The sequence below is a fragment of the Oryzias latipes genome, chromosome 4 (genome assembly GCF_002234675.1).
Source record: "Oryzias latipes chromosome 4, ASM223467v1".
NCBI lineage: Eukaryota > Metazoa > Chordata > Actinopteri > Beloniformes > Adrianichthyidae > Oryzias > Oryzias latipes.
Window position 1 is genome coordinate 15,704,348 of NC_019862.2, and position 22,001 is coordinate 15,726,348.

At 39.5% G+C, this 22,001-nt stretch overlaps 1 protein-coding gene across 2 annotated transcripts in view; it reads right to left on the reverse strand.

The window, feature by feature from the left end:
• The window catches only part of lepr (leptin receptor), a 34,484-nt gene extending 12,902 nt beyond the window's left edge, over positions 1 to 21,582 (reverse strand). The window contains exon 1 of one of the 2 annotated variants that reach the window (XM_011474108.3): positions 21,456 to 21,582. Coding sequence is in view for 1 of the 2 variants with exons in the window: in NM_001160443.1 (NP_001153915.1) it covers positions 6,661 to 6,662 (2 nt within the window). In the remaining variant the exon portion in view is untranslated. Of the gene's footprint in view, positions 1 to 6,660; positions 6,840 to 21,455 lie in introns of those variants that run through there. The other variant, NM_001160443.1, reaches the window with a different exon arrangement.
• Between the last annotated feature and the right edge of the window lie 419 nt (positions 21,583 to 22,001).

A 22,001-nucleotide genomic window follows, 5' to 3' on the forward strand; every position in this document is an offset into this window, starting at 1 on the left:
AATAACTCTAATCTAAAGGATCTAGGTGGAGCAGCTGCTGTCGTAGCTGGGGGTGGCAGAACTTTCACCAAAATTAACAAAGAAAAACTGTGGGAGTTTCAAGCATGATTAAGAAAACTGTTCCAGCTTTTCACCTGAAGTCATGACTCATCTGGCACAAACGCTGCCGTTACAAGGAGCCACATGTCTGTTTTTTACTTTTGTACTACCAACACACCATTGCTCAATATTAAACCCTGATTTTAATGAGCTACAGTCAGAAATATGTTAAAGCTTTCTATTAGAAAGGACATTTTAAGTTCAGCAAAGGAGAAAAGGTTTGCATGTCCTTTTTATGGCTGTCATTTGTTTGTTTAGGCCTTTTTAATGTTACACAAGTGATTCAATGAGTATAATTTTGTGTTGCTGGTCCACTGATCTGCTCATATTTGCAGTGTCCCTGAGTTCATGCACTACAGAACTTTGACTGAGGCAGATTGAACAAGTCTTGACTGGTCTTTGGATGGAGGAAACGTGCTGGAAAAAAAATTCCAGAGGTTACAGGAAGTGTCTGCATTTGATAACGATGCATTTCAGCTACATGCAAAAGCAGAATTTTTGGAGTTCCTAGTTTGAAAGTTTCACTGGAATTGCCCCCAAAAGTCTAAGGAGCTTTTCCAGCCCTCTCCTCAAAAAATAATTCATTTGGATCACACAGAAAACGGGGTGACACCTCGTAAAACGGTTTATTGGCACCGGAAACACCTGAGCTAGAATGACTTTCCAGCGTCAACAGTCCCACATGAAATTATTTATACCCCTGGCATGTTTTAAATATGTTAAAACGTAAATTAAGGCTGATAATTTTTTTCTTGTAACGAAGCCTTGACTCATTGTCTCATAATCTTCTGTCTTTTCCTAATAAAAGAAATTTTTTAGTTATATAAAAGTAAATATGTCTAAATTAACTAGGAATAAGAAAACTTTCAAGTAGCACTGTGTTAGTAAGTATTTTGCAACTATTTTTGGGGAATAAAATATACCGTAAATCAGTATTGATTATAATACCAACCTAGCAATCTCAGAGCTTGACTGCTCCTGTGTGCCAAGTTATCATTTGAGTGTAGGTGTTTAGCTCTGAGTTATGCCTTCAAAACACAAACAAGATTTGGATGAACCCCCAAAAAAGTCATTTTGTAAGTAAGAAGGATAAACTAAGAAGTGAGAATACATTAAGGCCACCCGTAACAGTATAGATAAAGAAATGGCATCAAAAACATGAAACAAAATTCCAATAAATCGTTTTTTAGGAGGTTTAATGCCCCTTTTCTGCTAGCACCGGACACTTTTACTTAATGGTTAAAACACTCCACAGTTTGTTTAATTCCAGTCTCACAGCAGGAACCACAGACTATGAGGAATCACTTACACGCCACAACTTATTTACTATCTGTTTCCTTCAGTATCAAGTTTCTAGTTTAAACACAGAGTAAGTGCTGCAGCCAGATATGTACAGGTATTGATATATCCCACACAAACAATTGTGCATTAAAGTAAACACAGGCACTAAAACACTTAGAGCTCTGCGATCATAGAGTCGTAGCAATCATCTGGACCAATCTGTCAGCTTGAAGCTAACGTCCTCAAGAGTTTGTGTTTATGACGTCTCCGTGTTACTTTTCCACACGAATGATGCTCCACTGTGAATAACAACAAGACACTTAAATATTTCATCAGTTAACCCACAGCTATTTTCAGAGTCCAAATAATGCAGACAATAAATTCATTTAACAGTAGGTTATGTTCTCATGTAAAATACACTCGTGTGCAGCATTTAGTGCTCGCCATGTCCAAAACAAAGCCTGCTGACGGCCTCTGGCAGCATCTGAGGCTCTGAAAGGTGATCACTAGGGGTGTGTATCTTCCCTCCGACACGATTCGATACGCATCTCCATATGGTCAATGAATCAATGCATAAAATTCAAATAACTTTGAGGTAATAGGATAGAATCCAAGGTTTTTACCTAAATGGATAAAATCTAGATATTTAATTCATTTAGCATTTAAAACAATAAATGAAAATGCCTTTTAACGGAGAAATTATTTGTTTCTTACTGGCACTTTTTATTTTAAACATTCAAACCTGGAATTTTGGGTCCTAGGCTGTTTTGCAGTTAAAAAGTTCATAATTTTCATTTATTTAGATATTATTTTCAGTGCTGTAAAAAAAAGGCTATCAAATGTTTAGTGTAGACATCATACACCCCTCACTGTGGTTCCCATTCAGCTTATTGTAATTGACCTGACTTGGTAAAAGCAAGCTTGTGATTAGACGTCTTTTTGTTTGCATCACATATATTTAAAAATGCAAAAACAGAGTACAACAGGAAGAGAAACTAACAAAATTAGCCAGAGACTGATTTTCCTGATTAATCTAATAACTGTTTACCAAAATAATGTTTGTATCTTCAGTTTTTGAACTGAAACTGCTGTTACCTTTCACTTTTAGATCAGTTTTTCAACATGCATCTGTGTCTTTTACATCCCTTGGGAAGAAACCTGATCAGAGCGGTCCAGACAAGACTTTCTTAACCACAACAACAAAAAAGTTAATGATGTATACTTATTTACTGCTTTCCTACTAAGAAGACCCAAAGTGTTTTAGAGTCACACACCACTGGATGTTGTGCAATGGAAACCTGTTCATTGGGGTGATGAATCACACCTCAGTGCTTCACAGGCTGATGGGAGAGTCTAGGTTAGGGAAAATATCTGCTTAACCGGCATGGACTTTCAGGGCTTGGGCTTGTTTTCTTAGCAAAATGTGAACCTAAGGTAGCAGCATGAAAGCATATTGTGTTTTCATATTTGTAAAAACAATTAAGGAGGATTTGTTTTTGTAATCCAGCACCACTGTTGCACAGCAACGTGTATAAAGAGTGTGGGCTTATATACTCCCACGTCATGTCACCCTCCAGGATTTTAACAACAATGAGCCTGGAAGTGTAGCCGGAGTCTACTCTTCCACTTTCGGCTTCTCCCATCAGGGGTCGCCACAGCAAACAAGTCGCATGGTAAATTTGGCAATGTTTTACGCCGGATGCCCTTCCTGACGCAACCTTCTCTAACCTGGCTTGGAACCGGCGGAGGTAGAGAAGGGAACAGGGAGCAGCCTGGAGTCGAACCCGGGTTTCACGGACGGAAGGCGCCGCAAACCAGCACGAGCTAAACTGGCTCCCATAAGAGGAGTCTACTACTCCTCCTAAATCAACAACCTTCCAAAAATGGGCAATTGGGTGGGACAAAGAAAAGCTTGTTGGGTCCACGCATTGGTCCACCCACCTGTCAATCATGGGGGTGTAACGATACATGTAGTTGAACTGAACCAATTCGGTATGGCAGTTTCCCTTCGGTTCACTTCTGTACCGTTTTTTTCTTTTTTTCCCCGCATATGCATTGTATCGACCCACCTGCTTTGTCACTCACATTGGGGAAACGAGAGCCGAACTGCCAGTTAACTAAGCTGCGTTGACTATCATAGCCTCATACTCAATGCGCCCTAAAACAGTCTCAGATAGAGAGTAGACAGAGAAATAGATTGCTCCATCTCTTTTCCAGTATTATACCCTATTTAGTAAGAACACTGACGAAGAGTGTAACAACATTAACCTCACTTTTCTTCATTAGCTCTCTCAGTGATGGTGAAGAATTCAACACACAAGACTTCACACTTCCCATGAGTCTTAGTGGCTATAGGCAGGGCTAACCCACAGTATTACTGTAACTTTGCGCCGAGGCGGAAGTAATGTTAGCCGTGAGTTCCCTCCGAGATGCTATTAGGTGATGGACAGTAAGCATATCAATATATGGCTAATGTAGACGCGAGGCCAGAGATGAGGAACCCCCATCTCCTTACGCCCTCCTGTGTGGGAACCCTTTGGCTTTATTGTCAGCATCCATAAAGGGCAAAGACAATTGGACAAGTCGAATGCTGTGTGTTGACATTGTTTCACAAGGATAGCGTATGCCACAGTGACAAATCTAATCTGTTAATGAACTTAAAACGGCATTACCCGACTGTAACAATCAAGTCTACAAGAAATAAAATGTGCAAGTTAAAAGGTTTTTTTCCGGGCCAATGTCAAGTATCCAAAGTTTTTGGTTTCTGGCGGCTAATAGTTTTTCTTATTTTAGTAAGCAGACCACCTACATAGGTCAATTTTATTTAGTGTTATGTAAAACCAATAAATGCATTCTATAAGTAATTTTTTTCTGCCTTAGTTTTTGTACCGAAAAAATACAGACAGACAGACAGGCAGGCAGACAGACAGACAGACAGACAGACAGACAGACAGATTTGTTAAACAGCACTACTCAACCGAAATGTACTGAACAGAACCCTATAAAATTCTGAATCGAACCGAATTGAGATATTAGCGTATTATTACACCCCTAGTAGGGTTGGGCGATGTCCCCTAAATTGGCAGTTGACGATGTTTGCTGTCAACCATCGGGATGGACGATATCGTCGGGGGCTATTTTTAATTTTTCGTTCTAATATAATTGCTACTCGTTATTTTACTTTATTACTTTATTTATTTTATTTCCCAACTAATGACTCATCCGCGATGATCCAGTATATACGGAGGGAAGTGACTTTAACAAAAAAAGTAACAAACAAAATAACCGTAACATTATTATTTAGAAGATCGTCTCGTATATTACCGAGCTGACATGTCAATGTATATAGCCGCTTGGCGGAACTTATATCCTCTTTCGGTTTTTCAAACCCTACTGCGCATGTGCGAATGATTTATTCCGACCGAAAGTGCGACCCATGTGAACGTTTGTTATATTCTGAAAACATTTTTCTGGGCCCATGTGCACGGTTGGATTCTAATCCGACCATTGATCCCATCAAGATATTTTGTACATGTAACCGCGGCTTATGGTGTCGACTCGAAACGTGGCGGGGGCGTGGCATCACGATGGTGTCTCTCCATCGTGATGTCACTCACCCATCACGATGGACGATGGTATTGTCCATCGGCACAACCCTAACCCCTAGTCAATCAACATCATGGCACAAAGGATGCACTTATTTGTGCCATGAACAGAAACTAAAGCACTGTTAATCGAAAGACTTTTTACAAACATGCTGTACGTGAGTTTTTAGACAGTTTTTTTCTGAAACCTCTCTCTAGTGGTCAATCGAGAAAACTGAAACAGTTTGCAAAATCCTGGTTGGCTTCATATTCTGAGCAGAATATGGCAGTTTGCTAAAAAATTATTGAATAAATTCCGTGTAGTGGAGCTTGACTGCACCATAGAGACAATGAGTCAAACCTGCTAAACACTATTCAGATAAACTCTCCTTAACCCTTGTGCTATCCTATGGGGTCAAGATGACCATTGACGTGTTCTCCCTACCTTGACAAAGGTGGATAAAGGTGGAGAGGATTTCATGTAATCCATGAACACCAGTGAAGATCACAAATCATTGAAAAAAAAGGGTTCAGCGCACTGTCTAGTGGGTCTAGATGACCTAACTCCCAATGTTAAAGTGCCCAGGATAGCACAAAGTTTATGGGTCACAAACAAGTCTGCAGCATCATTGCCTCCTTTTTTCTTAATGCTAAACAATAAACAGTCTTTGTATTTGCTCTAAAAAACTCCAGAATTTGAAATACCTTCCAAGAAAAAGGAGTGCTATACCTGCAAGAAGGAGACCAACTCCTTAATAAATAACATTAGAGTCACTGTTGAAACAGTAAATCTGTTCTTACAACCTGTTTATTTAAACATAAATCTAAAAGTTTGTAATATAATCTGTCATCAAAACAGACAAAATCCCCTTGTTTGGAAAATGTTTTCAGTTTATTAAAACCCAAAACACTGCTAAATAAAAATCCAAATTTGCATAAATAACTGTTTGATCTGTGGTTCCAAGACACATCAATAACCATCTACAAACACATCAGGATCTGTGCAATCTATGTAATGAATAAAATTCACACAGCGATGCAAATATGAGAGAATATTTAACACAGACATGAAAATTCCTCACTGATTTGCAAGGCTGCCCACGCTGAACCAATCTTCTCATCTGGATGTTTGTCACAGCAAAAAAATAAAGAACAAATTAAAAATAATTTCAATAAGGTGATTTATCACTATAATTATGACTTCACTGTAAGAAAAAAAATCAAAACAACAGTGAAGTAAGGAAACAAATAAATAAATACACATTATAATATGTATTTGTATTTATAAAAGGAGAATTATTCAAAGAAGCCTTATACTTTAGAAAATGATCTGTGTGTTTCATTAGGGTGATTCACCCCCTGTCACCTTCAGGCTCAACACGATGCTGTCACCTAAAAGCAGCAGCACTTTTAACACGTCTCAAATTCACTTTGTTTAATAAAAGAAATTCAAAAATATTTCAAATTCCTTCCATTAAAATTCTAAGCGCTCGGGAGAAAAAGAACGTATGTGACACGTGATCAAAAAACAGAAAAAGAGAAGTGTTGAGATTACATTATAACCGGTTAGAAGATAAAAAATGACCCAATCTGAGAACGTTTGACCTGTAAGGAGACAGATGTGGAAGAGTGATCCTCCATCTGTTTGGACAAAAGAGCGACAGAAGCGGGTGGATGGAACAGGCGGACTTCTTACATCCTTGGAGAACTTCGCGGGGTTTCCTCGAGTCCAGATCATCCAGGAGAGTTGAGTCTTCTGAAGATGATGAAGGTTTTCCTGTGAGTGAGAATGGAGAAAAACGGAGCTCCCGTAGTTGAAGGAAGTGAGGAGACAGAGGAGCGCCTCTGTTCTTACACGCTCACAGCCCGCGGTGAGGCGTTCAAGGACATCTCCGAAAATTATGTTAGCACTTGTGGACATGCAGGAAGTGTGATCACAGGTTCATTCATAAGGAAGGTTGAAATGTGTTTCACGATGTGTTGGATGTAAACACAGGTATATTCAAGTTTCAAACTTCCGCATTTAAAACTCTCATGTTCATGCAAAGCTAAGAAAGCTTTTAAGTCAGTTTTTTGGGATCTACATACAAAAAAAAGCCATTGAAGATGTGTTCAAAGTTGAACCAGTTGATCTTTGGCTAAACAGGGACAATATTTTGCATCAAGGCTCTTCCTACTGTATGTGGTAGACATGCGCTAGTATCAAGAAGTGACAGACCAGCGCAAACACCATTTTGCAAAACTCACATTTCAGAATGCGATTTTGGCGCACTCAAAAACGCGCGTCACATCCCTGGTGTGAGTATAGCAATATACTCACTGATGACATGAACGCCACACTGCATCTCCTGGATACATTTTTGTTGTTTTTTTCTTGTGTCAGTTACTTGCTCTGATTTAAACCAATATGTCATGCACGCAGGTAAATAAGACTTCTATAAAGGATTACTAACAAGCATAGGTAAAAGATGCCAACATGAAGACCACTATCTGGCTCACACATAGGATCTAGCTGCCTGCTTCCTGTGAATTTGTGTTCCCTTCCTTGGGGAAATTCTTCTGACTCCCACAGAATTGCGCAACTTGCAGTGAACCTCTGTGTATTTGCCTACAAACACTAGGGTATTTACATGAAGACCACTGGAAGCTGGACGTTGCATTTCCAAAATCAGGTGTTTGTTTAAAGTTATTGCACTATCCCATATCATTCTGATAATTCATCAGTTGGTGTCCTAAGGTGTAAACCCTAATTAACTTGGTTCACAGTCCCACATGGGATTATACTCTTTGTTTTTACTGTGTGTTGTCATTTAATAGAAGGTTGTCTGTTTACAAGTTTCAAAACTTATTGTAGTTTTTTTTTTAGAACAGATTAGTTTGATTTCAATCTCAGTCCTGGGGGTTTGCTGCCTCGTCTCAGTTTGCATGTGGGAGCCACAGAGAAATAATAGCTGCAGTCACCATCAAACTTTATGACGTAGAAACGGTGCGTCATCGCGTGGATGCATGAAACGGCCTCTGCAGTAATGAGGAGATTGATTTGTTGATGATATCAGTTTGCGTCACAATGGTGCTTCATCCCTTCAGCTTCTAAAGCCACAGATCTTTACTGAGATGGATTTGGCTCGTTATTCTTCGTAAGCCTGGCATCCCTGCACTGATGAGTGCTGCAGTGGCTGCTGGAGAGTAAAGGGATCTGGTTTTCCACACATCCAGACTAGGGATGCAGAGAAAAAAAAGCAAAATCCTCTCATTTGTAAAGAAAAAGACAAAACCAGGTAGTTAATGTCTGCTGAAATATGGTAACGTGTTATAGCTTCAATTACAATGAAAAACAAAAGAAAACAGTCACAGATGATATATCTATGTCTATGATAAACCTCCTAAAAGAAAACCAAAGAAAATGGTGTAATTTCATTTTTTTTAGCCATATAAAGACAACAAATACTTTCTAGGGGGATGAGAACACATTTTATGGAAAATAAAATGAACATTCTTAGAAAAAAAATCTTTGTTAGTGTAATGCACACAATTTCCACAAGTCTGACTGTTAGATTTATCTTTTATGCTTTTAGTATGACAGCAATTCAGTCAATTTGTGTCACGTTTAACTTAAAGGACAGATTTAAGTTAGTTGTCTTGGAAAAAGTCAAACCTTTTATCCGTGATGATGTTGTTGTTTCAATCAGAATTGGTGTGTTGGAGCGGTTCCTCAGAGCGACATGAAGCATGTGACGTCATTTCCGGGTGAGCTATTCCCAGTGCTAGTTGTGTGACTGTTGTGTGACTGCTGTCCTCTTGTTTGGCATTAGCCTTACTACTATTGCTTACTCTAAGGGTTATCTGGGTTAATATTCACATCTAGTACCTTTTATTAGCGAATTCACCACTGTTAAACCGCTTGCTGTTCACTTTTCTCATTTTGCTAAATAAACCACTTCTCTTTACTTAAACACCGCTAGCCTTAGCTTAGAACCTAGTATGGCCACCACCACTCCTTCCGCCTCTCCTCCTCTCTCCTGCCCCATGTGCCATATGTTTAGTGATGATCCTGCCTCCTTTAGTGAAGATAGCGGTAGGTGTGTTAAGTGTAGTCTTGTGTTAGACTTGGAGGCCAGGCTGGAGCAGTTAGAAGCGCGGCTCCGCACAGTGGAAGCTAAGCCGGCTAGCCAGGTCGTTACTCGTAGCGCGGGCCGCGCTACCAGGGCTAATTTAGTTAGCACCCCAGCGCCCTCCCAACAGCCGGGAGACAGTCAGGGGTTTGTACCGGTTGGGAGGAAACATAGTGCTAAACGCAAAAACTTAGAGCACCCGAGACTCCACGTTAGTAATAGGTTCTCCCCCCTCAGCGACACACCCGCTGAACACTCAACTCTGGTTATAGGCTCTTCTGAAGTTAGAAACGTGGAGCTCCCAGCGGCTACAGTCAGGTGTTATCCGGGGGCCAGAGTTGGTGACATCGAGGGGAACCTTAGGATGTTAGCTCAGAATAAGTCCAGGTTCCGTCGAGTCGTGATTCACGCAGGCGGTAATGATGCCCGACGGAGACAGTCAGAGGTGGTTAAGTTAAACGTAGCTTCGGTGTGTAAACTGGCTAAGACGATGTCCGACACTGTAATTTTCTCTGGTCCCCTGCCGAACTTAGTCAATGATGAAATGTACAGCCGCTTTTCATCATTTAACCGCTGGCTTTCTAGATGGTGCCCAGAAAACGGCGTTGGTTTTGTGGATAACTGGAGCGCGTTTTGGGGGAAGCCCGGTCTCATGCGGAGAGACGGCGTCCATCCCACCCGGGACGGTGCCGCTCTTCTTTCTAGAAACATTTCTGCTAGCCTTAGTCTGTTAACCTGACAATCCAGAGACGAGACCCGGGCGCAGAGCAGCAGTGTAAAACGCTCCTCTGAGCCTCCCTTAGGGTCAGTGCCGGTGCAAAACCCATGCAGGGAAAGTCAAGCAGGTCCTAGCTTTAGCTTATGTGCTGAAAGACAAATGAAAGGAGCGCGTCATAGAAACCTTAAAGTGACAGACAGCAGTTCTCACAAGCAGAATTATGATGTCATTAAATGCGGTTTATTAAACATTCGATCCATTTCCTCCAAGTCCCTCTTAGTCAACGAGTTAATTACTGATAACAACCTCAGTCTTCTAGCCTTAACAGAAACTTGGCTCCATCAGGATGACTATGTTAGATTGAATGAAGCAACCCCCCCCACTTATGCTAACTATCAGAAATCCAGGATTTCAGGGAAAGGAGGTGGTTTGGCAGTAATATCACAGTCTAGCTTACTTCTCAGCCTTAAAGTTAAAAATGCTTATAATTCATTTGAAAGCATCATATTGTCTTTAAGTCACCCAAACAGGAAAACTCGAAAACCTGTTTTACTCATAATTATTTATCGCCCCCCCGGCCCATATTCAGAATTTTTAACTGAGTTTTCCGACTTCCTATCGACTATTGTCTTAGATTCTGATCAAATTATAATATTAGGGGATTTTAATATTCATGTTGATGACCCCAGTGACTGCCTAGGAACGGCTTTTGCAGCTTTATTAGATGATGTTGGTTTCACCCAAAGTGTGAATGAACCCACTCACTGTCATAAGCACACCCTGGATCTTGTTCTAACCCATGGTATAGAGATCAGCCAGCTGAGTGTCCTTCCTCTTAACCCCATCATTTCTGATCACTTTATGATTACCTTCCAGCTTACACTGGAACATCCTTCTGCCCCAGTGAATAAGAAACAGCTTAGAAGAACCTTAACTGACCGTTCTGTGTCTGAGTTTAAACACACAGTTCAGCCAGTACTTAGTGATATTCTGAGAAAATACTCTGAGACCAGCTCCCATAGTATCAGTCCTAGTATAAATGACCACTTTGTTAATGATGCCTTACAAGCCCTCAGGAGTACACTCGATGTTGTTGCCCCCTTGAAACCTAAGTTCGTCGGACAAAACCGAGTAGCACCGTGGTTTAACGCTGAAACTCGTTCTCTTAAACGAGAAACCCGTAAGTTGGAAAGAGAATGGCGCCGCTCTGGTTCAGAGCAGTCTCTGGATATCTGGAAACATAGCCTATTAAATTATAAAAAAGCTCTGCGTAGAGCTAGAAGCCAGTACTATTCAACCTTAATATCAGAGAATGGAAACAATCCAAGATTTCTTTTTAGCACTATAGCTAAATTAACTCGCAGTCAGAGCTCAGTAGAACCACATGTTCCTGTTTCTCTCAGCTCTGATGATTTTCTTACATTTTTCGATAGTAAAATCTCAAATATTAGACATAAGTTAAATCAAGTTATTCCTACTATCAGCCCAGAACAGGCTGAAGCGGTAGAAATGGAGGCATCCATAGAAACCTCTGTAACATTAGACTGCTTCACTGCTGTGGATCAAGCGGAAATAACATCAATTATTACGTCCTCCAAATCCTCAACGTGTCTGTTAGACCCAATTCCCACTAGACTTTTTAAAGAAACTTTTCCCCTAATTAATGATCCCATATTAACAATGATAAATGCCTCTCTGGAAACGGGTTACGTGCCACAGTCTTTTAAATATGCAGTTGTTAAACCTCTTCTGAAAAAGCCCAGTTTGGATCCTAGCATCTTGGCCAACTATAGACCGATATCAAACCTGCCCTTTATTTCTAAAATCCTAGAAAGAGTTGTAGTTAAGCAGCTTTACTGCCACCTACAGGACAACAGCCACTTTGAAGACTTTCAGTCGGGGTTTAGACCCCACCACAGTACGGAAACTGCACTAGTTAGAGTCTCTAATGACTTGTTATTGGCCTCAGAAAAGGGACTACTTTCTATTCTGGTCCTGTTGGACCTCAGTGCAGCCTTTGACACTATCGACCACGGTATTTTACTCCATAGATTAGAGCAGGACATAGGGATCAGAGGATCTGCTCTCCAGTGGTTTAAATCCTATCTGTCTGATAGGTATCAGTTCGTTAATGTAAATGGCCATTCCTCTCAGTGCACTCGAGTCAACTATGGAGTCCCACAGGGCTCAGTCTTGGGACCGATCCTGTTTACGCTTTATATGCTACCCCTAGGAAACATAATCAGGAAACACAGCATTAATTTTCATTGTTATGCCGACGATACGCAGTTGTATTTATCCATGAAGCCTGACCAGAATGACCAGATAGAGAAACTCAACGCCTGCATCAGTGACATCAAGACCTGGATGACAATTAATTACCTCCTCTTGAACCCAGAAAAAACTGAGGTCATTATACTTGGTCCTAAAAACCTTAGAGATGCTCTGTCTGCTCAGATAGTCTCCCTGGATGGCATAAGTATAGCCCCCAATTCCACAGTTAGAAACGTTGGGGTTTTACTTGACCAGGATTTATCATTTAAGGCTCACATATCTCAGGCATGTAGAACTGCCTTTTTTCACCTGCGGAATATTGCTAAGATCAGAAATATACTTTCTAAGAGTGATGCTGAAAAACTCATCCATGCATTTGTTACGTCGAGGCTGGATTACTGTAACTCCTTGTTAGCAGCGTGTCCTAAGAGTTCCTTAAGAAGTCTCCAGCTTGTTCAGAACGCAGCAGCTAGATTGTTAGCAGGAACTAGCAGAAGAGATCACATCACTCCTGTGTTAGTTTCGCTCCATTGGCTCCCAGTTGATTCTAGAATTAAGTTCAAGATCCTCCTGTTAACCTATAAGGCCTTACATGGAATGGCCCCGTCCTATATTAAGGACCTCATAGTCCCTTACCAACCAATCAGAACACTTCGCTCGCAAAATGCAGGACTGCTTGTGGTTCCTAGAATTAGTAAAAGTACGGTTGGAGGTAGAGCGTTTAGTCACCAAGCCCCTGTCTTATGGAATAAACTCCCAGCTCATGTAAGAGAGGCCGACTCAGTTTCTACATTCAAAGCTAGACTGAAAACATTCCTCTTTGGACAGGCTTATTGTCAGATTGGTTAGTATTCAGAGATTATTTAACTTAATGTTAGTTTGTTTAAATTAAACTTAATAATAACTATTTCTTTTAAAAGGCTGCTAGAAGTTGAAGCTGGGGTAACTATGGTGCACTGGGGTTCTGTCCTCTTTCCTTTTTTACTTCTACCCTTCCTCTCCTCTATTCTTGATCATAATTTATCATTTAGTTCTCCATGCCTCTGTTTGGTGCAGTGCGATTCATGTATTGTCCCTCTTTTCCTCTCCCCTCCTGGGGAGTGGGAGTGCTTCCAGACTCCAGTTGGCTCATCCGTGCTCCAGTTCCTGACCGTTTACCTCGCCTTTGCTCCTGCTCCTACACCTGGCTGTGGATCCTGCCTCTGGCTCATCTCTGGCTCGTCTCTGCTCTGTACCTGACCGAGTACCTCGTCTCTGCTCCTGCTCCTACACCTGGCTGTGGTTCCTGTCTCCGGCTCGACTCGCGCCTTTGACTGTCCCCACAACCACGGCTGGATGAAGCTCGTCTGCTGGACTTTTATATATGTAGTTGTAGATTTAGATAAGTTAATTCTTCTCTAAGATTTCTGGTAAATCGCCTGTCCGTCCTGGGGGAGGATCCCTCCTTCATGTGGGCACCCCTGAGGTTTCTTCGTTTTTTCCGGAATCCGGTTTTTTTGGGAGTTTTTCCTTACAGCGAAGGGGGGTCTAAGGGCAGGGATGCCAGTATAGCTTAGTCAGTTTGTTAGTTCATTTTAGTATTTTTCTATTGAACTCTTTGTATTCGTGATCCTTCTGATTTCATGTTTTACTTCGAAGCCCATCGAGACGACTGTTGTTGTGATTTTGGGCTATACAAATAAAATTGAATTGAATTGAATTGAATTGTTCACCTTTCGCCATGTCCCCTCAGGGGTCACCACAGCGAATCAGCTTTCACTGATTTACACAGGCGGTTTAGGAGACATTTTTACATGTCCAATGGAAGCGATTCTGTAGCATAATTAAAAATAAAAGTCAAAACCAGAAATGCTTTTTCATTTTCAAAATGAAGCTGCATTTTTGGCTAAAAATTAAAATGAAAAAGCAATCCACCAAAATGCTTTTTCATTTTCTTCTTCAACAGCGCCTATTCTGTCACTTAATTAAAATTATAAAGAAAAGGGTATTTGACATTTCATTTTCAAAAAGTTCTCTGGTAAATGGGTGGCAAAATTCATTTTAAAAAAAGATAACAGAAATGCTTTTTCATTTTTAAAATGTAACTGCATCAAATGACTCAAAATTTAAATGAAAAATCAATATTTCAAAATGCTTTTTATTTACTACTTAAAAACCGCTTATTCTGTGTCATAATTAAAACGAAAATGCAAAGAGGGGATTGCATTTTCATTTTAACATCCACTCTGCGAACATTGGCGCATTATTCAATTCGAATAAGCATTTCCAGCGGGGAGGCGGGGCGATGACGTCAGTGCTTTCTCCATATGTCCGGCTGCTAAGAGACACAGACATGTTAGGAGCAGTGCAGCTTTGTGTTAGCGGCAGAGAAGAGGGCTTTGTAATGGTTGTGAACTTCTGATGATTGTACACAGCTTCTCAGGACTACGTAGCAGCATTTCCCCCTTCTGCGGTCCTCCTTCGGAAGCACCGCAGACAAGCTTTTTTTCTTCGGACCGGCAGCTGCCTTCGCATTGCGGAGCGCGAAGCTCCCGATCGCTGAAGGCAGAAGTGCTACTACGATCTGAGAAACCATCATAGGAATTTGTGTTTCCAGTGGTGTCCAGAACAAAATAAAGGATGATGTAATTCCTACATATTTACATATTTATTTGCAGCTTCGTGCTGATTTTGCTGTTCGATGACAGCTGGAGCCCCATCAACAGCTATAGCAGATTTTGCTATGCTAAACGTTTGCTGGTTGGTTTAATCCATTTCAATTGTCAATTTGGACATTTCTAAATGAATTTTGCTACACATTTACCAGAGAACTCTTTGAAAATGAAATGTCAAATACCATTTTCTTTATCATTTTAATTAAGTGACAGAACAAGCGGTGTTGAAGAAGAAAATGAAAAAGCCTTTTGGTGGATTGCTGTTTCATTTTAATTTTGAGTCAAAAAATGCAGCTTCATTTTGAAAATGAAAAGGCATTTCTGGTTTTGACTTTTATTTTTAATTATGCTACAGAATCGCTTCTATAATGTCCTCCCTGACACAATCCTGTGTTTCATCCAGGCTGGGGACTGGCACAGGGAGAACCAGACTTGCTCCCCCTTGTGGCTACATAGTGGCGCGAAGGGTCTTGCCCAAGAACCCAAAATGAATGATCGGCGCGGAATGATGTAATGAAACTGAAAATGTAGTTTAATTTAGGGAATGAGAAAATTGCTGCGTCATAATTGGTTGGGAGTCCAATCTGACATCAGAGTGGCATTCTACTAACATCACAATAGTAAATGACTCATGAAATGCAACAACAATGCGTAAAAAGACCCCTACAGAATGTGCCTCATATGTTGGAGCCGATCATCAATAATTGAATACACTGTGCCGACTAAAGGACAAAAACCTGCTGGGTGTATGAGGTCATGCTTTAAGACAGATTAAAGCAATGCATCCACAGAGGAATGAGGTCATGTTTTTTTTTTTCAACTGACTCAAGCATTTTTTAAATATTTTTAACTGTACAGCAGAGCAATTTTTGGTCTAAGAAATGTGTCTTTTTATTTTTTTAGGCAAGAGAGGAAAATCCAGATAAGATATTCAAGTCAAATTATGTCATTTGTGGATTTTTTAAAACAAATCTTTGTTTTGCGCTTAACTTGAATTTTTAGATCTAATCTTACAATAAAATGAGCAAAAAACAATGTTAAGAAGAAAAAAAACAAAAAAATAAAAAAAGCAGTGTTATCTAGATTTGAAGGCTGCAGAAACCAGCAGTGACAACATAAACACAACCACTTGTTTACAGTGCTTTTTTTTTTCAAAAAAATGAAAAAAGCAAGTGTTCTCATTTCTGCTTAGATCTCACAGGAGTTAATGGTACATATTTCATTTAATGAGTCTTAATAGTTGCAACACTCTTTAGATTAAAGAAACAAGACGGGTAAAGACTACTTTTTTGTTGATGTAACCAAAAACTTCTTTTAGATCCAGCTGTGAGCACCTGGATCTGGCACAGAGACCACAGCAAAAAGCCTCAGGAGCTGACAAGAAGATTTCCGAATTACCACATGTTCATTTCATTCGTACGTATCTCCCTGCATGTCTTTGTTAAACACATTGCTTTAAGTGTTGACAGAGCAGCCTTACATCTGCTCACAGCTGGATCTCGTTGCTGCCACAGATGTGAAAATCCATCATAGAATTAGACAGTCGCCTACTGATGAAGGGAAGTCTACTAGCATACACACGGAAACACTGATTTAGCTAGACATTTATTTATTTATGTAAACATTTTGTTTATGATCTTCATGACTGTCAAGCATGAGGTTCAGTTTGTTTTTTCACCAGCAATGATTCAGAAGGTCATGTCATGTTATGCCCAGCATTTCCACTGCTTGGCTGCTAGTTGAAAAGGCCACTTGTATTTCTTTTCTGGAAAGAATGAAAGGAAGTGATCAGCAGCAGGAAAAAAGCCAAACTTTGCAGAGCAAAGGAATTTTTAGCCTGACCTCTGTAGATTCGCTGCTGTCCCTGAAGCCCAAACATATTCAACCCTAACTTTTGCAAGTGCTTCATGAGCAAAACATGGCTACAGTGCTGAAGTGCAGCTCTCAGATCTCAAATGGAATAGCAGGAATTTAGTTTCATTTGATGAATCTTTTTAGTGACTGTAATCCACTGTAAAAAAAATAAAAATAAAAGAAAGAAAAAGTGCTGGTCTGCAGAAAACCTATCAGTAATTCATGAGATACAACATATTTTCATTTCTTACTTGGCAAAACATGCTTTTGAGTTATATGTTATCTTTAATATTTATTGCTCATCAAGCTTAGACTTTTTCTTGATTCCCCTAAATGTGGCGTCATTACTTGATGGTCATTTGCTCAGAGCTGCTCTGTGAATGTTCTTGCAGACTTTAAAACATGCTGAAAAGAATAAACCTTTTTAAATTTTTTACTTGCTTATGCTGTGTTTTTTTAATTGAGTAGATTAAATGTTCTTTAGGGAACTATGATTGTGTCAAAATGGGACTGAATTGTCCCCAGAAAGTTTTCATGCCGACAATTTTCATACCTTAAGTAACAGTTTGACTAAAGTCCTGTAGGAAATTAGGCAAAAGGAAAATTCCTTCATTTGACGTAAAGTAAAAGTGTGATTATATACTAAAATAAAAAAATGTCAGATAACTTATTGTATTCTGGTACACCCCACAAGGACATGTTTTTTGTTTACAATTTTAAAAATGATCTTTAGCTTCTTTAATGAAACTTTTACCAATATTTAGGTTAATAAAGCTACAGCTTGGTTCCCATTTATTTTCCTTTATTATTCAACATATAAACTTAAATACAATACATCAATAACTTGATCTTCCTTTTCTTCTGTTTTGAGATCACATGTTCATTCATGACACAGCTGACGCAGTGTTTTGACAGCAACACACATTAGGTCTCACAGGAGGCAATGAGGCATTTAAGTCATCCTCTTTGGTCCACAGAAACAAAGTGAAAGTGTCAGCAGTTACCTTCACTCTGTCTCTAAAACCTTCAAATCAAGCCAGAAACCTAGGGTCAATCATGGACTCTGACCTGAACTTTAACAGCCATATCAAGTCAGTAACATCAGCAGCATTTTACATTTAAAAAACATTGCCAAAATCAAAAACATAGTGTCAAAGCCAGACCTGGAGATACTTATTCATGCATTTGTCTCCACTAGGTTAGATTACTGTAACGGCCTGCTCATTGCCTCCCCAAACGAGCTCTAAAACAGCTTCAGTACATCTAGAACGCTGCTGCTCGAGTCCTAACTAGGACCAGCAAGTACCATCACATGAGTCCTGTGCTCAGGTCTCTGCACTGGTTTCCTGTAGCTCAAAGAATAGACTTTAAGGCAGCTCTGCTTGTTTACAAGTCTTTCCATGGCCTTGCACCAAAGTACATCTCTGACATGTTGGCGCCATATGAACCATCTCGGACTGTGAGGACCTCAGGGACCGGCCTCCTGCGGGTGCCCAGAGTAAGGACTAAACAAGGAGAATCAGCGTTTCAATCTCATGCTGCTAAAAGCTGGAACAGTCTCCCTGAGGTTGTGAGACAGGCCTTTACTGTGTTAAGGTTCAAATCTAGACTCAAAACATTCCTGTTTAGCAAAACGATTTCTGCACTACATCACATTTTTAGTCAGCTGTGAGGTTGCCATCTTATTGGCTCAAATCCGCAAATCCAAATTCCGAAAATGGGACCTAATGTCTCCTCGCTAAAGAGGTCGGGGATGTAAAGCCACCAAAATTGTGACTGTAGACTGACTACAGAAGGGTGAACCCCTTCTGTAAAATTTTGCTAAGTGTGTGATCACAAAATGGGACTTAAACTTTGAAACTGTGCTCAAAATGCTTATTGTCATTCAGAGTTAATTCAATTGAGAATAGAAATGTTAAATCTTCCATCAATGAAGTGACAAAACAAGATCCCAGCAAGCTTCAAAAGATGCAGCAACGCATGTCGATGTTTTCATTGAGGACTCAGTCGTGCTCAAGCACTCTGCATTAGTCATACAGCAGGCAGTAATACTCAGGCAGCTTCTTGTTTGAGTCATCTCTTTAATTCCTCCCTGAGGTCTGTAAACCACCAGTTTGGCTCTAAAAATGTGTTTTATGTTCAGTTATATCAAAAACCATCTGAGCTTGTAAATAGTCTTAAATTTGCTTTGTCCTCTATGGACAAAATTTAGGTTGATTTTCACTCAAATGTTTTCCAGCAAAATGAGTTTGTAAAGTTTAACTAGTTTTATTTGTGAAATGGCACAGAACAAGCAAACAAAAGCCATAAAATGCAACCAAGTAAAACAGTGGCTAAAACTTTGTTTTCAGTGAACCGTTTTTTCAATCTGCACTCGTGAGCTGTAATTTACTTTTGCATGTATGAATCAGAGGACGATGTATGTCTATTTATAATGTTAATGCATGTTGTGCTCATTTAATAAAATAGCTTACCAAATTAAATCCAAACATGTATAACAAATGGAACCTCTGTGGAGGGAGAAGGTGAATTATTAGGAGAAAACAGGATCCACATGCTAGTGTATGCATGAATGACTTACTAAAAGATAAACAAAATAATAAGACCTAATGACAAAAGTGGAGGGAAACTAATACAAGTGTTTAAAAATGTGCCTGTGAATTCACAGGAAGTCCATTATTGACTAAATACGTGAATTCGTTTGTCCACTCTTTTCTTGTATATTATTTTTGCCCATTACAACTATAAAACAGGAAAAATGGTGGGGAAAAAAGTTTTCCATTCAGACTTGTGGCAAACTTGCTCTGAGTTTTAGAAAGATAGATGGATAGACATAAAAATTTAAAAACCTAACCAAGAAAGACTTTTAGCCTTTGAAGGCTCATGGGAGGATCTCTGAAGGTAAACATCTGATTCTTAGTGGTAGCACACGCTGAACAAAATCTGCTTTAAAGACAAAAATACAGACATGAATGTTTGAGGTATCTGATCTTAAATCTGAGTTAAAGAAAAACGTTTTCACTTTTTTAAAACTTGTCTTTTTTTAACACTTTTTTAAATTCTTTTTTACCAGTCACTTTGAGTTTCAACAAAACAAAATCTGTATTTTACATGCCTGCCTCCACAAATTCTGTATTTTTTTACTTTTATTAAGACTTTTTAAGATAAACTTTCCTGAGATAGACCAAGTTTATCTTAGCTTAGTTTTTTATGTACTTTATATGACTTTCTTTATCAGGTCTTCAAGACTCTTTGAAGACATTAAAGATTAGTTTAAGGTTAGTGTTCATGTTGTAGTGAGTTGTGTAAGATTCACTTGGAGAAAAGTCCTTACTTTAACCGAGGTGGCAGTAATGAGAGTAAATCACCAGCAAATGAAACTATGACCACAGAAAGCTCTTATTTCCCTCTCTTTCAATGGAATAGAGGAACAAATCCTAGCAATCACAGTTCAGTGGGTTAATAAAACTTTGGGCTGAACCACTGCAAAGGGGTCAAAATACAATACAAAGACATTTTACATTAAAGACAAGATTCTTTAACATGTACCCACTTTATAGAACAAATTTAACAAGATTAACATTGTTATGTTTAAATTATAAATCACATAAAGTCAGCTAAAAAAAAATTCTGAACTGAGAAGAAACCTCCTCCACTTGGTAGGCCTACAAACAGGCATGTTGATTGTACAAAGCAGGCCTACATCTGCAGTAATGATGGTCAGCCTTCAGGACGATCCAGGTAGATTTTAACTCAGAGCAAAGGAATTCTTAGTGAACAGCACCAAAACACAAAATTCCCACCTAGGTTATGTAACCCTTGTGCTATACTAGGCACTTTAACATTGGGAGTTGGGCCATCTAGACCCACTAGACAGTGTGCTGAACCATTTTTCTTCAATGATTTGTGATCTTCACTGGTGTCCATGGATTACATGAAACTTTTCCACCTTTCTCCACCTTTGTCATGGTAGGGAGAACACGTCAATGCAAGGGTGGGGTCATCTAAGATAGCACAAGGGCTAAATCAGAATCATGTAAACTAGTAAGTTCACACATTGAATGCCTAGAACTCAGATGAATTGTATGCTGAGATGCAGAAGATAATTTTGTCTTTTAAGGTTTCAAATAAAGGTACAGAAAATTCAAATAACAGGTAAAAAGATTAATTGAGAACAATAAAATTGGTTTTCTTCTCAAATACTGAAAAAATGAACACATCAAGAGATCATCTGTCAGGATAGTTGTTGATTTTTTTTAAAAACCAGAAAATATAAGTTTATGAAATGGACTAAATCTTTTTTAAGAAGATCAAAGGCCCCTCATGATAACACAAATCCTAAAAAAACAAAGAATAAGGTGCTCAAGTGAACATGAAAATTAAGGGTTAAATTATTTTAGAGCTCTTGTGCAAAGTAGGATCCTGAGCATCAAGTGAACGAAAAGCTTTCAGTCGCCATGGAGATGTCCGTTTACGTGAAACCCGTGTCCAACTGCCAGTAAGGTGTCCTCAAACAAAAGGGTTAAGACTAGTTCAGCAGCATGTGGGCAAAAAACAACAATTTCAATAAAGTTTGCAAAGTTTCTTGCAGAAAAACTTCCATCAAGTCTGAAAAGATTGTGTTGGAGCAACACAGCAAAACAATAAGTGGGTGGATTGATGGAGATCAGTGTTTTATTCTGAAAAATGATTTAAAAAAAAGACTGAAAGGAAGCACATAGGCCCAAGGTATCTGTCAGAGTGTCTGAACAATCAGCTTTGCCAGAATGACTCCTGACTCATGTGAAGAACAACAAACAAATGAAAACATGACATTTCTTTAAAAGTTTCTCTTTTGTTTTGTGCTATAAATATTAAATTACAAAAAAAAGTCACTCACCCGGTACATCAAAGATTTAGATCTCTGAAAAGTTTCTTGAAGCTGCTCTGAAAGTTTCTACATGCTGATTATGTACATCCCAAGGACTTTATTTTGACGTCCAGATGGGAAGAACTTTTTGCGTGTTTATAGACATGAGGGGCTATTTATGAGTTCTAGTGTCAGGATGCACCCCAGTTTTATGGAGCACCCATGCATGTGTTTGCACAAATCAACAGCAGCGTGTACAGCGTAGGTGTGAATGGCATGGGTATCAGATTTTATTGGACAAAAGCCATGTCTAATTCGGTGTCTCCAAAGTTATCTGTTGCCCAAGATTGAGGGCAGCAAGAGCTTACTGACAAGCCTTTTCTCTGTCTGTCAGTCGGTGAATGTTGCCCTCTGCTTTAGTTAGCCATGCAGGTGTTTTCGCTGTGTTTTCCATGTCATTCACACCATGACAGATATTTGATCCCATGATTCCTTTTAGCACAAAGCAGCCAAGAGCTCCAGTTTGCAAACCATACTGTTCCAGCAGCATCCTCCCTCCTCTCTACCTCACATGGA